Raw genomic sequence first — 18,087 nt, 5'->3', positions numbered from 1 at the left:
CCAAACCTAAGTAACGGGAAATGAAACACAGAAAGGTGCAGAGACTTAAAAGGAAACTAACATGTATTGTTATCTACTCTCAAGCTGCCGCTTGAATAAGATTTTAAAATATCTTTTAAAGCATCACCAGCAAAGATGTCTTTGTATCCTTATTGCATTTTTGCGTGTGAGAAAGGCTGTCCCCACTTCTCAGCTATGTGATGAGTAATTAAAAGCACGTTGCAGAGGGAACACTCGAACCAGTCCACCTAAAGCTAGAAGTCTTTACAAAGCAGTCGCACTTACAAGCTTTTTTAAGTTGTACAAGAATGCATAAGTAAGTATTTTGGCTGAATTACGAAACAGTAACACCTTTTGGCAGATTATTTTAAGACCAACAGGACCTTCTATCGGAATCGATGACTGCGGGGAGCAGCTAAAGAGTTCCGAGGTGGTCGATCGGGTCTTGACCTTTGCGTGCGCGCCCCCGAGACGGCAACGTTCGGTGCGTGTCGCCAACGGCGCCGCCGTACCCTCCGTTGCCATAGCGACCGTCTCTGGTTATCGCGAAGCTCCGCAATCTGGCTAGCCGGCTCTAGTTTTGAGCCGAAATCTGATCTGTTTAGCTCTCTCGCGCTCTTCACCCCCTCCCTTCCCCGTTTCCCGTTCCCTTTTCTCCTTCCTTTGCCCCTTCTCCTGAGTCATGGCGGGAGAGACCGGAGACATTCGAAAGCTTTTCATCTTCACTACTACTCAGAACTACTTTGGATTGATGCCTGAAAACCGCGATCAGCTTCTGCTGTACAACGGTGCTGAAATCAACAACTTCTTGGATGATGGGAACCAGATGCTCCTTAGGGTGCAGCGAACTGACCCCGGAATTTCCTTTTCCAACACGGTACGGTATTCTGCACCTCTGCGAGCACTTTATTTCACGGCCTTGGCCCGGGGAGGGATTGTCTAGTCCTAGGTAAGCCGTGGCTGAAAGATCGGCATCAGGAGCTCAAGGCTGTGTTCCCTTCTTAGCTACTTCTAGAGGACGTAGTTCTCAAACTTGCATCCCACCTGACAGAATGCAACCATTCCCTAGCCTGAACAAGAAAATTGTATTTTTCTTTTCTTACAACGGCATGTGAGCTATAAAGATAATAAATAAGTACCTATTTTAGATGTTTTTACCTCTCTTTTGAAGTTCTTTGTACCACATTATTATGTTTTTGGTGCGGTGTTTTTTTTTATTTTTTTATTTTTTTTTTTTTAGGGGAGGATTGTTTAGTAATTTTAATTTTGTTTGGGGAAATACCGGTTAATAAGGAAACTCTTTTGAAATGATTCTAAGGATGATAGAAGAATAAGAAGAAGAATCGATGTTTTGAGTTCTGAGAAGAGTATTGAACATACCATGGACCGTAAAGTGGACAAACAGGTCTATCTCTGAGACTAAGAGTCTTCTTGGAGGCAAGGATTTCGAAGCTCCATTTATGGACTTTTTGAATCCAAATAAAATGAAATCTTTGAATCCTTCAATCTTTTATTCGTTCATAATGATCATAGTTATTGGCCAATTTGTGGAGTTTTGCATTGATGTGCAGTACATACTGAAGGCTATATAGTCTTTAAGCTTCATCAATAAGTGTTTCAAATCTTCATTTTCTGCAAAGAAGGGTTGTGGCATGTGTATTTCACAGGTTGACAGGTTGTCAGTGATTCTTTCTGTGATTCTGATCTGGCATCTTTCATATAGTTCAGCTTCTTAGACACTTCGGTGTGTGTGTGTGTGTGTGTGTTTGTGTGTGTGTGTGTGTGTATACCTAAAGGTAATGTTATAGAAGAACATTAGCTGGCACATTGAAGAGGCTTAGTAGTTGAATGAAAGATAATAAATCATAGACATTTTTCCATCTCTTCCTGGGTAAAGTATGTGAAACAAAGGTTCATCATCTTCGTTTTCAAACAACACAATAACTACACCTGTCAGAGACATATCTGATTGTACTTTTGGCCATCCATGGGATATTTAACACTTTTCTCTACCACCACAGTTCAAAGTCTTCTTCTTCCATTATCCTTATTCATTGTTCAGTTTAGCAAGTGACTGAAAAATACCATGGCCTAAATCAGGCACACCTTAGTCCTTAAACTGACATCATTGCTCCTCAATAATTTGGAGACTTCCCTGACTGCACTATTTCCCAGTGCAATATGTCTTTTATCTTCTGATTGCTAGTACCAATACCAAGAGTGTTGATTGTGGCTTCAAGTTAGATGAAGTCATTGACAGTTTCAGTCTTTTCTCCATCTATCATAATATTAGAGAGCTCTGGTGGCCTAGTAGTAAGAAACTGCACTGCAGTCTCAAAGGCACAGTTTTTCCTGTGCGATTAACAACCTCTGAAAACCTCTTGGAGGGGCAGCCATGGGTCTATTCTGACTTGATGATACTCAACACACACAAACACATCATGATATTACCAATCAGTCCAGTGAAATATGAATTTCATGAGTGGGGAATATGTTTCCATTTAGTTAGGTCTCATTCTTTCTTGTAGTTGAAATTATTAATTTGATTTTCACTCCAAACACAGAATTTAATTGAAATCTTTTGAGGTGTCAGTGTATAGTTTAAATATATTTGTGTTATAACTTTGTTATCTTTGTTATTATTATCAATGTACCAGTCACCATTGATTCGACTAATTCACAGAGACCTCACGTGTATCACAGTGGAGCTGGACTCCAGGGTTTTCCGTGGCTGGTTTTTTGTAAATAGATCACCATGTGTCTTCTTAGTAGACCCTGCATTACCACTGATAACTGGATTTGTTAACCGAGCGTATTTCTCTACTGAAAAGTTGTAAATAATAATTACAAAAACAAAAGATATGAAAATAGTTGCCTTGCTTATTTGCCTAAAGAAAACACTGTTTAGTCAGAAACACACTGTCTGCAGTTTACTTAAGTATTCCATTTGCCTCTTTTACCTTCTTAAAGTCGTAACAGTCACATGGTTTGAAAGCAGATTGGTCCTGTTCCATTCATCAAGTAGATGTAGAGTATGTCTCTTCTTGTCTGTTTTAATTTAGATTTAATTAGCATTTAATGCCTGGATTATTGTTCAAATCAAGAAGTTAAGTGGTATAAGCAAAGAAGGTAGTGCTAAGGAACCTGCAATATATGAAAGATGTCTCTTAGCTGTTGTGGTTCCTCTAGCATTAAGTGCCTTCCAAGGAGTACAGTTTTAAAATTTTTGATATTTCTGGTGTTTATAGCCTGGAGATGATTATTTTGCATATACGATAGCATATAAATGTGATTCTCTTGGAAGAAAGTAAAGAGGGTTATTAATTCTCAACTATGGGAGAACACAGATGATGCCTACCCCACCTCTTGATCCCACTGGACAGATAACAAATACTAAAACCTGATGTCTCTAGGAAATTTCAGGATAATCATTTAACATAGTTTGATTTTAAAAATATGTGTCAGATTCAAATCTGTACCAAAATTAACCATGCATGACTTTCCTTGTCTAATGATTTATTTTTAAATTTTAATTTTTTAATGGCTTGCATACAGTCACTCATATACATACTGTTTTGTACATATATTTTGTATTTTATACATTCATATACATTGTGTTTCATTCATGTACATTGTGTTTTATATAATAATTCATATACAGAAATTTTATATAATTCATTGCCATTGATCTATTCCTACGATCTTTTCAAGTTCCCATTGAACTTTTTCCATACCTTCACCTTTCTATCCACCAGCTTCTGCTATCACATTGAATTTTTCCCTTCCCCCTTTTCTGCCCCTTTTCTCAACTTCTCCTTTCCCTTTTGAACATTTATACATATCTTACTCAGTTATTCCTGTTTTCCCATTAGTGGTCTTTTGCAGTATTTATCTTTGGTGCTGTGTGCTTGATTTTTTCACACAGTATAGTGCTTTTTAGACTCTTCGCATGTTATTTAGCTATATGTTGTTGTTAACTGCCTTCGAGTTGAGTATGACTCATAGTGACCCTGTGAACAAAAGGCCTGAAGCCCCTCTACAACTATCGACATTTATCAAAGTCCATAGAGTTCCGGAGACATGTTGTTTAGGAAGCGGATGCCACTGTTGCTTCCAAACCTGTCATAGTATGTTATTGTTGTTATGTGCAATTGAGCTGCCTGCGATGCATAGCAACCCTATGAACAGCAGCTTTGAACCCCTCCTGAGCCAGTCTCACTAATTCCAACACACCAGCCCCCCTCACTACAGTTACTGTATCAATCCATCTCATTCAGGGTCTTCCTCTCCTGCGCTGCCTGTCCACTCTTTAGAGCATGATATCTTCCAAGGACCAGTCTCTCCTGGTTACGTGCCCAAAGTCAGGCGGAGCTTCAAAATCCTAGCCTCCAAGGAAAGACTTGGTTTCACTGTCTCCAAGACAGAACTTTTTATTTTCTTGGCGGTCCATGGTATGTTCAAGACTTCTCCACCAACACAACTCGAAGACATCTGTTCTCCAACTTTCTGAAGCATGACAATTAATTCAGAAGATCATGGCCTGGATTAGGCGCACCTTTGTATCTAGATTGACATCGGTGGTCTTCGGCACTCTGGAGAGATCCCAATGCAACTTGTCTTTTGATTCCTGACTGTTGGTGTTAAGAGTGTTGATTGTGGATCCGATAAAGCTATAATTGCTAACAATCTTAATCTCTTCTCCAGCTATTATGGTGCTACCAGTTGGCCCAGTGGTGAGAATCGTTGTCTTCTTGATGTTGATTGAGCTTCAATCTATATTGAAGCTTACAGTCCTTGACCTTTTACAGCAAGTGCTTCAGGTCCTCTTCAGCTTCAGCAAGCAAGGTTGTGTCATCTGTGTATCGTAGGTTGTTAAATGAGTCTCCCTCTAATCTTGATGCCACACTTCTCCTCATAAAGCCCGGCCTCCCAGATGATCTGTTCTGCATATAGATTGAAAAGGTATGGGATCAAGATGCATCCCTGATGCACTCCTTTCCTGATTTTGAACCATATAGTGTTTCCTTGCTCTGTTCTGAGGACTGCTTCTTTGTCCAAGTATAGGTTTCATATAAGCACAGTCAAGTGTTCTGAGATTCCCATTTTCCTCAAGGTTAGCCACAATTTATTGAGAGCCACACAGTGAATCAGACTTTGCATAGTCAATGAAGCACAGACATTCTTCTGGTACTCTCTGCCAAGATCCATCTGACATTGACAATAATATCCCTGGTGCCATGACCTCTTCTAATTCTATCTCTCTCTCTCTCTCTCTTTCTCTATCATATCACAATAGGAGGAGATTCGGGAAGCAGCAGAATGCTCCCAGATGGGCATTTTTGGGAGGCTAAAACCAATGAGAATGCTTGATTATGGAGGAATGTGGAATGATGGAGCTTGAATCCTGCCTTGGTTCTTAAATTCGACTGGGCCAAGGGCCTGTGGCACAAGGGCCTGGTTTTAATTGTTTTGGGCAAACATTCTTCTAAGTGGTGTAGCACTGCTCTGTCCATCTGCTGTACAGAGGTAATTCATGGTTTCTGTGATGCTGAACACTGTGACACTGATGTGTCAAATGCAATAATGGTTACCTATGGAGGACAGTGTTCGGTGGAGCTCCCAATTAAAATAAGCTTGGAAGCAGGAATGGCATCCACTTCCGAAATGGCTTGCCTCTGGAAATCCTATGAACTTGGAGAAGCACTGAAGGTTATACAAGTGTTCAGGTCTTTCTTTCATAGGGTTGCTATGTAAGACTTGACAGCACATAACAACAACAACAACAACATCAACACACACTATATGTTTATATATATATGTTATACAGTATTTTAACACTTAACAACAGCAGCATAGAGAGAGATTAGTTGGCCTAGTGGACAGAAAGTCATGCTTCCAAGCCAAAGGTGGGTGACTCTAATCTGCAGCCCTCAGGCCTGCCTTTACATGTTTTTGGTTAAACATTCTTCTAGGTCGTATAACCCTGGTATGTCTACTTGCTGTACAGAGGTAACTTGTGGTTGCTGTGAAGCTGAACACTGAGACACTGATGTGTCAAATTTGAGAATGGTTACCTGTGGTGGACAGTGTTTGTTGGAGCTACCTATTAAAACAAGCTTAGAAGCAGGAGTGGCTGCCACTTCCATAATAGCTTGCCTCTGGAAACCCTGTGAACCTGGAAAAAGGATGAAAGTTATACAGGTGTCCAGATCTTTAGTTCATAGTGTTGCTGTGAGTTGCCTATGACTTGATGGCACTTAACAACAACAGCAGCAGCAGTATTTTAGGAAGTCGTTCCTTAATGCTGCATTGTTTTCCTTTGTATGGATGTACCACCATTTCTTAATCCATTGACTTGTTGATGGGTGTTTGGGCTGGTTCCATGTTCTTGCTGCTGTGACTAATGCTGTTATAAATACAAGGGTATTTATACAAGGGTATACATGTCCATTTGTGTCTTAGTTCTGATTTCTTTGGGATGTATTCCTAGAAGTGGAATAACATATGGGATTACTATGTTCAGCTTTTGTGGACAACTAAACTGCTTTCCATAGCAGTTTCCATTTTAAAGTCCCACCAGCACTTCATAAGCATTCCAATCTCTCTACATCCTCTCCAGTACTTATTGTTTGCTATGTTGTTACACTTTGCTATGCTGCTTGGGTAAGATCCCATTGTTGTTCTGATTTATGTCTCTCTGATTGCTAGTTATTTTGAATATTTCTTCAGTTGTTTGTTAGCCATCAGAAAGTCCTCCTTGTGAAAAATCTTTTCATGTCTTTTGCTCATTTTGTAATTGGGTTATCAGTCATTTTCTTGTGGAGGCCGTGTAGTATTCTGTGAACTTAATTATGAGATTCTTTTCTGAGATGTTGTAATATTTTTTTACCAATCTGTGGGATTTCTTTTTACCTTATTGGAGAAGGTTTTTGATGCATACAGAGATATAATTTAAAAAATGTCCCATTTTATCCTCTCCTCATTATGCATTTTTGGCTATGTTTGGAAGCCTATTTATGCTGTAGGGTATGGCTTTTAGATTTGTTCCCATTTTATCTGTTATGATTTTTAGCTTTTTGGATTTTACCCCTAGGTCTCTGATCCACTTAGAATTGATTTTTTGTGTATGGTCTGAGATGTGGATTCTGTTTCAGCATTCTGCAGCTAGATGACCAGTTTTGCTGGCACCATTTGTGGTAGATTCTCCATTGAGAATGATAGTCTTTTGGTTTTGTGTATATACTTTTCACTGTGGAGCTCTGGTGACCTAGTGCTAAGATATTGTCTAAATAGGGGGGGAAATGGGACATGGGGGCCATAAGGCCATGAGCTTTTCTCTGAAAGGGCCAGAGGGAGTGAGAATAACACAACCCCTCACTGCTCTAGAGCAGAAAGTAGATAAAGAGCCCATAGGCCAGATCCGTGGTGCCTGTTGAGCCCTGCCAGCAGCAAGAGTTTCTTTTATGTCTGACTCATGGACTCAGTTATGGTACCGACAGTGGGGTTTATTAGGGAAGGAAATTGGAGAGGAGGAGGCAAAGAATATCATACTATAACCCAGAAGAAGTCCAGGTTTGGTTGCTTCTGCCTATGTCCAAGGCACGACTTCTCAATTAGTCCAAGCTCCAGTTTCAATTCAGCAAGCAACTTTTCCTTCCAGCATCAAACGCGAGAACAGCAGTATCCTTTAACTGTGGCCAGCACTTATGCAAAGAGCTTCATGTCACACCTTGTCACAGTTTCTCCACAGCAATTCTAGGTTCGTCAACACCAGGGTTTTGCCACCACAAGCCTTGCTCATCTAAGTCTTGCTTTTATTCTTTCTTGTGTACAGTATTGTGGGAAGCACTCTTTCACTTATCCATGCCCCACAGCTGAAGCTGATTTGCAAGACCATGTGTCTGCAGTTAAGGTAGCTGGAGAACAGAAATGGCTAATGGATGAAAAAAGCCAACTTTAGGCTACCACAGATATGTTGAGGAAATTCCCCTCTATTCTCCATTTACTGCGTGTTGTTACCTTGTAAAAATATCAGTTGACCGTAGTTTAGTTGATTCTGGATTCTTGATTCTGTTCCATTGGTCTTCATATCTCTCCTTGTACTAATACCATGTAGTTACTATGACTGTGTAGTAGGTTTTGACACTGGGGAGTAAGACGTCACCCACTTCATTTCTATTTTTCATAAGAGCTGTGCTTATTCTGAGGTTATTTTCCCTTTCTTTGAAGAATGAATTTGATTCCTGTATTGAGATTGTGTTGAATTCATAGATTGCTTTTGGTTTCAGTGTTCAGTCTTCCTATGCATAAACACGGAATATGTTTCCATTCTGTTACATCTCTTATTATTATTTTTTTTTCTTGTGGTAAGTGTTTTGTAGTTTTCCTTAGAAAGGTCTTTTGTGTCTCTGTTGTTAGATGCCATCAAGTTGATGTCAAGTGACACTGTGAACAGCAGATCTGAATCTTGCCCTATCCTGGGCCATCCTCACACTTCCTTAACAGACTAGAGCCCATTGCATCAGCCACCTGTCAGTTCCCCTGATCGAGGGTCTTCCTGTCCTTTTTTGACCCTCTACCTTTCTGAGTATCATGTCCCTTTCCAAGGAATAGCCCCTCCTAGCAACATGATTGAAAATGTGAAGTGAAGCTTTATTATTATTGTCTCCAGAGAGCACTCTGGCTGCCCTTTCTCTAATATTTTTTTGTTCTTTTGGTAGTCCATGCTGTGTTCAATGCTCTTCTCCAACACTACAGCTCAAAGGCGTTAATTCTTTGTCCAGCCCTCAGATGTATAGCAAGTTATCAGAAAGACGATGGCCTGAATCAGATGAATCTTAGTCCTCAGACTGACATCATTGCTCCTCAATAATTTGGAGAGGTCCCTAAGTGCAGACTTTTCCCGTGCAATACCTGTTGTGATTTTCTCACTGCTGGTGCCAAGGGTGTTAATTGTGTGGATCCAAGAAAGATGAAGTTGTTGACATTTTCAGCTGTTACTCCATCAATCATGATTTTGCCTGTCAGTCCAATGATAAGAATCTCTGTTTTCTTGACACTGAGATGCAATCTGTACTGAAGGCTGTATTTTTTGATCTTCTGCAATAAGTGCTTCAAGTTCTCCTCACTTTCAGCAAGCAAGGTTGTGTTATGTGCATAACACAGGTTATTGATGAGCCTTACTTTGATTTTGATGCCACATTCCTCTTCATAGAAAATACAGAAAAGGAAACTGATAGAGTCAAGCTTCATCAAATAATTTGCTCACCATATAGATTGAATAGGTATGGAAGGAATACAACTCTGACACACTGCCTTCTTAATTTTAAACCATGTCTCCTCAACAGCTTGTGTCATGTAGATGACACAACTTTGCTTGCTGAAACTGAGGAGAACATGAGGGGTTTAGTGCATAGGGTCAAGGACTATAGTCTTCACTATGGATTGAAGCTTAACATGAAGAAAATATTCTCGCCATAGGACCAACTGGCAACTTCATTATAGAAGGCGAAGAGATTGAAATTGTTAAGAATATAAGCTTGCTTGGTTCCCCAATCAATACTCTTGATTCCAGCAACCAGGAAATCAAAAATTGCATTGGGAAAATCTTCTGTCAGGGACCGCTCCAGAGTACTGAAGAGCAACAATGTCAGTTTGGAGACTAAGGTGTGTCTGATCCAGGCCATAGTCTTTGCAATTACTTGCTATGCATCTGAGAACTGGACAATGTATAAGGATGATAGAAAAAGAATCAATACATTTGAGTTGTAGTGTTGGTGAAGAGTATTGACTATACCATGGTGCAGTTACTTGCTATGCCTCTGAGAACAGGACAATGACTAAGGATGATAGAAAAAGAATACATTTGAGTTATAGTGATAGTGAAGAGTATTGACTATACCATGGATTCTTAAGAAAACAAACAGGCCTGTCCTAGAGAGGGTGAAACCAGGCTGCTGCTTGGAGGCAAGGATTTTGAAGTTCCATCTCATATATTTTGGGCACATGGCCAGGAGTGCATTGAAGGGTGGAGGGACAGTGCAGGAGAGGAAGATGCAGGATGAGATGGATTGACTTAGTGACTGGAGAAATGTACCCACTTCTCTGACATGTCCTGTAGATTTTTGGGAGGGGGCAATTTCACCTAGGAATATGCAACATTGGTTGCTTCTGCCTATGTCCACATCAGTTGCTGGTTGGGAGGGTCAGTCTGGTGCTAGGTGTGTACTTCCATCCTCTCCTGAGGTTAGATGGGAGGGACCACTTCTGTCTCATTAGAAAAAGCCAAGGAGGAGATGACAAACTCCCAGAAATGCTGCCCAGGATACTCCCATCCCCAAGTCTTGGTGCTGTGAGGTCCCTTTGTCTTCTTCTGCAGCTGGATAGGAGACATTGTTTTTCCTTGAGAGACAGAGTCCCTGGGGAGCTTGGAAAGTCCTAGGAATACTGTCCAGGTCCTTTTCGGGATCCTTTCCTCCCCAAGTCTCAGTGGTCCATCAGTTCTCTTAATGTACAATGACCTGTGAGCCACTTTTCTCACTGTTGGCTAGTCTCGGTGTACTGGGCAGTTTAGACTTCTGGGTGGTCTGCAGGGCTCTTCCATCTCTGCTGGCTGATTCCTAGTGGCGAATGGGCGGATGGGGGCAGAGAGAATGTTCAGGGTTGCTGGAGGTTGGGTGGACTCATGGTGGCCCATGAGAAACTTTCCTTGCTGCTGGTTCTTCAGGGAAGCCTATCGGGCACTCGCCTTTCTCCTAAATGTGGCAACTCAGACACTTGGACAGAGGCATTCAAGGCTCTTCTCTCTTCTTCTCTCTCTGCTTGCTGGATCCAAGCAGCAGTGCATGGTGGGTGGGGGCCTGTGTACCAAATATTAATGGATATTTTCAGCTGTTTCTCATATATGAGTGTTTTCCAGTATGAAGGCTCTACCTCCTGCGCTATACCTAATTGTTCCTCTATTCTTCGTAGAATTTTCAGAAGCCTGTTATTTCTGAAGCAGGTGGCCAATCCTGCTTCTTAGTGAAGCTCCAGAGAAACCTGTCCATCATGGGTGACCCTGCTGGTATTTGAAATCCTGATGGCACAGCTTCCAGCATTACAGCAACACATAGGTCACTTCACAACAGCAAACTGACAAGTGCTATACTCATAATATATAATTAGCACACACACATATATATCTCCAAGTTAAAAAATAAGCAGCAATATGCAGATCTTTCTCCCAGTACAACACACTGACAAATAAGTGTAATAATACTCCTAACAGCAAATCATAAAAACAAGTAAACATACAGATATCATAACACAGAAAGCTGGCATGTTAGGATCCTCTCCAGGCTGGCACATCGGGCTCTTTACCTCTCGCCAAAAAGCCAAGACAATAATTTGTTTTGGAGAAAGTACAACCAGGCTGTTCCTTCGAGGCGATGGTGAAACTTCATCTCACATCCTTTGGAAATGTTATTGGGAAGGGCCAGTCAGTCCTTGGAAAAAGACATATTTAGAAAGATAGAGGATCAGAGAAAGAAAGGAAGACTCTTGACAAGATGATGCGACACACTGATTAGAACAATGAGCTCAAGAATATTAGGAATAATGAGGATGGCATAGGACAGGGCAGGGTACAGATCTGCTGTATATAGGGTTGCTGTGGATTATAGTTTACTCAATGGAACCCAACAACAGCAACTATGCTGAGGGAAAAAAAGTAGGCAGTCTCAAAAGGCTGAACATGAAAATTCCATATGACCTAACTATTCCACTGCTAGGAATATATGCTGAGGAAATCAGAGCTGAGACACAAATGGAGATTTGTGCACCAATGATCATGGCATCATTATTCACAATTGCAAGAACAAAGAAACAGCCTAAATGTCCGATCATAGTCAAATAGATTGAGAAATTATGGTACATTTACAAGATGGAATACTATGCAACATTCAGGAGCAATGATTTTGAAAAATACTACCTAACTTGTGAGAGATTAGAGAGCATTATGCTGAGTGAAATATGTCAGTTGGTATGCTGTCAATTCTTGGTACCTTGTTTTTTTTCCAATTCCTTCAGAGCAGCTTGAACTTCCTCATTCATCACCATAGACTCTTGACCATATATTGTTCCATGAAATTCTTCTGTGTTAGCCTATTCTTTTTTGTTTTAGTGACTTTGTGTACTCCTTTCATCTTCTTTTAATGCCCCCTGGATCATTCAACATTCTGCCCACAGCATCCTTAAATACTGCAACTCGAGGCTTGAATTTTTTCTTCAGTTCTTTCAGTTTAAGAAATGCTGAGTGAATACTTTTGATTTTCCAACTCCAGCTCTTTGCATATTTCATTATAATACTTTGCTTTGTTTTCTTGTGCTGCCCTTGGAAATCTCTGTTTAGGTCCTTGACATCTTGATTTCTTCCCTTTGCTTTGGCTTTTCAGCTCTCTAGTGCAATATTCAGAATTTCTTCTGACATCCATTTTGGTCTTCTTCCTCCATCTTTGTAATGACCTTTTCCATTCTTTATGGATGACATTCTTGATATTCTCCCACAGCTCATCTGTCTTTGCTCATTAGTGTTCAAGGCCTTAAATCTGTTCTTGAGATGGTCTTTAAATTCAGGAGAAATAGATTCAAGGCCAAACTTTAGTTTTTGTGGATTTTATTTGCTTTTCTTTAGTTTCAGCTTGAGCTTGCATGCGAGTAGTTGATGATCTGATCCACAATCAGCACCTGGCCTTATTTTCAAAGCTGATTTTGAGCTTCTCCAATGATTTCCCCCACAAAAGTAATCAATCTGAATGCTGTGTAGGCCATCAGGTGAGGTCCTTGTGTATAGATACCACAGCCTTTTCCAAATCCAGCCTACATATCTGGCAGTTCTCTGTTGATGTGCTGCTCCAGTTGTTTTTGGATAATTTTCAGCAGAATCTTGCTTGCATGTGATATTAATGATATTGTTCGATAATTTCCGCATTCTATTGGGTCACCTTTCTTTGGAATGGCAACAAATATAAATCTCCTCAGGAGACGAATTGCATTGGGAAAGTTGGCTGTCAGGGACCTCTCCAGAGTACTGAAGAGCAACAGCATCAGTCTGGGGACTAAGGTGTGCCTGATCCAGGCCATAGTCTTTGCAGTTGCTTGCTGTGTGTCAGAGAGCTAGACAATGAGCAGGGATGATAGAAAGAGAATTGATGCCATTGAGCTGTGGTGCTGGAAGAGAGTGTTGAATACCATGGACTACCAGGAGAAGAAACAAGTTCATCCTAGAGAGGATGAAGCCAGCCTGCTCCTTGGAGGCAAGGATTTTGAAGCTTCATCTGACATGTTACAATGAGGGATCGGTCCTTGGAGAGGAACAGAGAAAGAAAAGGAGACCATCAATTAGATGGATTGATTCAGTGACTTGGGTAATGAGGGTAGGTGTATCGGAGACAGTAAAGTTGGCACTGGATAGAGCAGGTTTCAGGAGGGCTATTGTACATAGGGTTGCTATGAGTCACAAGCAACTTAACAGCACATAACAACAACAGTCCTTGGAAAAAGGACATCATGGAAAAGTGGAGGATCAGCAAAAGAGAAGACCCTCAATGAGATGGTCTGCCTCAGTCAGTGACCACACAGCTGGAGGTGGAGGCGGCTGAGTGGAAGCCCCAGCCATGGCTGCAATCCGGAAAAAAACTGGTGATTGTAGGGAACGGCGCCTGTGGGAAGACCTGCCTTCTCATTGTCTTCAGCAAGGATCTTTTCCCAGAGGGCTGCATTCCAACCGTCTTTAAAAACTACTTTGCTATGAGGGAGTTTTTCTTTTGCTTTTCAAGGAGAGGAGCAAACAGGGCGGGGTGGGGGTGGGGGGAGGTTTGTGCGGGGAGAAGGGTGCAAGAATGAATGAATGGAATTCCAAAATCTCTGTAGATGTTCATTGAAATGGAAAATAAACAACCTAAAAAAACCAACAACAACAACAAAAAAACTACTTTGCTGACATAAAGGTGGATGGCAAGCAGGTGGAGCTGGCTCTGTGGGACACAGCAATGCTGGAAGACTATGCTGCCTTTTTCCTACCCAGACACTGATGTTATCCTCATGTGCTTCTCCACTGAGAGCACTGACAGCCTAGAAAACATTCCTGAGAAGTGGACACTAGAGGTGAAGCACTTCCGCCCCAACATACCCTATTATCCTAGTGGGGAACAAGAAGGTCCTGTGGCAGGATGAGCACACCAGACGAGAGCTGGCCAAAATGAAGCAGGAGTATGTTCATTTTGAGGAAGGCCGGGATATGGTGAATTGAATTAGTGCCTTTGGCTACCTTGAGTGCTCAGCCAAGACTAAAGAGGGAGTCCGGGAAGTATTTGAGATGGCCACTCGTGCAGGCCTCCCGGTCCGCAAGAACAAGCACCGAAAGGGCTCTCCCATCTTCAGAGACTACTTCCGATTCCCCCCTACCTACTTCCCTCCCAGGAATGTAGACACTTCTCCTCCAGCTCTACCCTCCTAGGCAGCAGCTGTATCTTCAGAGCCTATCCCTCCAGTCCCTCCTATGACCGAAGGTGCCCTTTTTCAGTTCCCTCAGCCCAGGACTGCACTGAGTGTCCCCAGCCCCAGTGGTGGTGGTGGGCCCTTCCTAGCCCCCTGGGAACCTCTGCTGTGCTCTGCCCTTCCAGAGTCCCTGTCCTTGCAGCTATAGGGGTGAGGCCTGGAGGATCTGTCACACACCAGCACTTGATAATAGCTCATAGGAGAGTGTCAGGGGCAGGGAACTTTGAGGTTGTGACCAGAGGCCCAGCTCCAGATTTTCTTACCTTGAGCAGGGGCCTTGTCTCCGACTATATTCTAGGGAGGAGTGTGAATAAAGGTCATAGGTTCCACACACACACACAAAAAAAAAAAAAGAAAAGAAAGAAAAAGGTATTTGCAATGAATACATAATTGAGTACTTAATTCTGCCGTTCTGTTTCAGCCTCATTTTTATCACCAAGTTCATGTTTCCTGACTACCGACCCTTCTCCATTTCCACCTATTTTATTCTTGGTTGCATGTTCAACAGATTTCCCATGCAACAGTTGGTAGAAGTAATTTCCTAGTCTTCGGCTCTGGTTGTTGATGCATAAATTTGAATGATAGTGGTATTAACAGGTCTTCCTTTTTGTATATTGATACTATCCTGTCACAGTGTTTCATGATAGATCTAGAAATGGTCTTTTTGGCTATGAACGTGACACCGTTTATTTTCATCTTTTCATTTCCAGTGTAGTAGATCAGATGACTGTCTGATTCAGAATGTCCCATACCAATCCATTTCATTTCACCAGCACCTGGTGTATTAATAATGCATTCTATTTCTTCCTTAACAATCTATAATTTACCCACATTCATACTTCTCACATTTCATGCCCCAATCACTACAGTCTGTTTGCAACTGTACCTCCTCCTTTGTGATTTCAGTTGGAAGTCTCAGCCTCCGGTGCCATATGTTAGTCTAATCTAAGTATTTTCTGCTGTACATAGAGTTTTTGAAGGCCTACTATTTTGGAAGAGGATGGCCAGTCCTTCTCCCTAGTCTGTCTTAATTTAGGTGCTCAGCTTTAAAGGAATATTTGACAAACAAGCACTTTACCCAAAAGAGCTGATGAAAGTATGGAGGTAACAGATCAGATATTGGTCCCTGGTCTCTAGCCCTTCCCTGCATGTGTCATGTTCCCACCCTCACCCCACCCTGCCAGCATCCAGTTCAATTCCTACTCCTTGCCTCTCCAGCATCCCCTATCTCCTGCCCCTACCCAACTTTGGTTTGATGGTTCAGGCCTCCCACCACCTCTGTCATTCCATTCCTCTTCACTCCCCTGCAATGCTCATGGTGAAGAACGTCTAATTGACTTGAAGAGACCCATATTTATTCCCATTCCAAAAAAAGGTGACCAGACAGAATGTGGAATTTACTGAGCAATATCATTAATATGATATGAAAGTAAGATCCTGCTGAAATTGATCCAAAAATGACTGGAGCAGCAGAGAACTGCCAGTTGTGCAGGCTGGGTTTGGAAGAGGCTGTGGCACTAGGGACATTATAGCCATTGTTAGATGATCTTAATTGAAAACAGAGAGTACCAGAAGTATGTCTATCTGTGTTTCATTGACTATGCAAACACATTTGACTGTGTGGATCACAACAAACTGGGGCTGACATTGAGAAGAATGGGAATCCCCGAACACTTGATTGTGCTTATGTGAAAATTATACTTGGGCAAGGAAGTAGTCGTCAGAACAGAACAAGGAAACACTACCTGGTTCAAAATGAGGAAAAGTTGGCTTCATCAGGGATGCATCCTATCTCCATACCTCTTCAACCTATATGCAGAAACGATTACCTGGAAGGTTGAGCTCTTTTATGAGGAATGTGTATCAGGATCAGAGAAAGATTCTTCAACAACCTGCTTTGTAAAGTTGAAACGACCTTCTTTGCCAAAACTGAGGAGGACCTGAGGCATATGTTGTGGAAGATCAAGGACAACAGCCTTCAATATAGATTGAACATCAACATCAAGAAAACACATATTCTCACCACTGGGTCAATTGGCAGCAGTGTGATAGATGGAGAAGAGTTGAGATTGTTAACAATTTCAGCTTGCTTGGGTCCACAGTCAACACTCTTGGCACCAGCAGTTAACAAATCAAAAGATGAATTACATTGGGAAGTTCTTTTGTCAGTGACCTCTCCAGAATGCTAAAGAGCAACAATTAGTTTAGAGACTAAGATGCAACTGATCTAGGCTGTGGTCTTTGGGGTTACTTGCTGTGCATCAAAGAGCTGGACCTAATGACTAAGGATGACAGAGGAAGAATTGATGCCTTTGAGTTTTGCTGGAGAAGAGTTATGACTGCTAAGAGAATGAACAAGTCTGTCCTGGAGAGGGTGAAACCAGGCTGCTTCTTGGACACAAGGATTTTGACATACTTTTGGCATATTGGACCAGTCCTTGGAGAGAAACATCATGCTTGGAAAGATAAAGAGACAGCACAAGAAAAGAAAGACCCTGGATGAAATGAATTGACTCAGTGACTTGGTAAATGGGAGCTGATGGCTCAGAGACAATGAAATTGACTCAAGATTGAGCCGAGTTCAGAACGGTTGTATTTAGAGTCATTATGAGTTGCAAGTGACTTGACAGAACATAACAACATGTTGAGTGAATTTACTTAGTCTCATATGGACAAATACTGCATAAGATCATTACTGTAAAAATAAAAGTGTAATTAGTAAAACATGTATGAGAGTCAAAAGGGGTAAGGAATGGGAGCAGAGGAGTGAATGTGGGCAGGAGGGAAATCACAGGATTGTACAATTTGGTGAGTAGGTGGAAGGGGTAAAGGAAATGGGGAAGATCCATCAGGAACCCGAAATGATGAGATAATGATGGGCATAATTCAATGAAGATTAATTTTATAAAACTCAGTGTATGGGAGTGATCATATGAAACAATGCAAATGGAGGAAAGTGTGAAACAATGTATATACCTATTTTGTATGCAAACCAATATAAAATAAAAAAGAATATTGGTTGCAAGATAGAGAGTAACATCTTTGTTGCAGAGTTTTAGGAGTTTCATAGAGAACTATATTACTCAACATTCTGTACATAGATCCTATAGTTTTGTTGTATAATGCTATGATTCTAGGTGGAGTGGTTAACAGTATATGTCAATAATATTTATATATTGTTTTCTATTCATGAATAGCTTATCAAATTAACTTTATGTTGCAGTCACACACTAAACATGGCTTTTTTTTTAGTGGAGTAGACTTGCGGGGAAGGATTGTATAACAAGGAAAACTTTTCTTTTAGTTTTCAAAGAGAAGAGCGAACTCCGGGGGTGGGCAGGGAGAAAAGTGCAACAATGAGTGACTGGAGACCCTAAGTCTCTGTAAACTTTCTTTAAAATTAATAATAATGAAAGAAACACAGCTATTCTTAAGTGAAGCTCTTGTGGCCCAGTGCTTTGAAATTGTGCTGCCAATCCAAAGGCATCCAGTTTGAACCCACAAGCTGCTCTTTTGGAGAAAGATGGGTGTTGTCCTCCCATGAGTTTT

General features: G+C 41.3%; 1 protein-coding gene across 1 annotated transcript in view; it reads left to right on the top strand.

The window, feature by feature from the left end:
- The first annotated feature begins 682 nt into the window (after nucleotides 1-682).
- Nucleotides 683-18,087, top strand: part of DYNC2H1 (dynein, cytoplasmic 2, heavy chain 1) — a 440,751-nt gene continuing 423,346 nt past the window's right edge. The window contains exon 1 of the mRNA XM_006887344.1: nucleotides 683-877. Within this exon, the coding sequence (XP_006887406.1) occupies nucleotides 683-877 (195 nt within the window). The remainder of the gene's footprint in view (nucleotides 878-18,087) is intronic.

This window comes from Elephantulus edwardii, unplaced genomic scaffold (assembly GCF_000299155.1).
Source record: "Elephantulus edwardii isolate Elephantulus edwardi_28Jun2011 unplaced genomic scaffold, EleEdw1.0 scaffold00056, whole genome shotgun sequence".
Taxonomy (NCBI): domain Eukaryota; kingdom Metazoa; phylum Chordata; class Mammalia; order Macroscelidea; family Macroscelididae; genus Elephantulus; species Elephantulus edwardii.
This window is presented reverse-complemented; position numbering and strand designations above follow the sequence as displayed.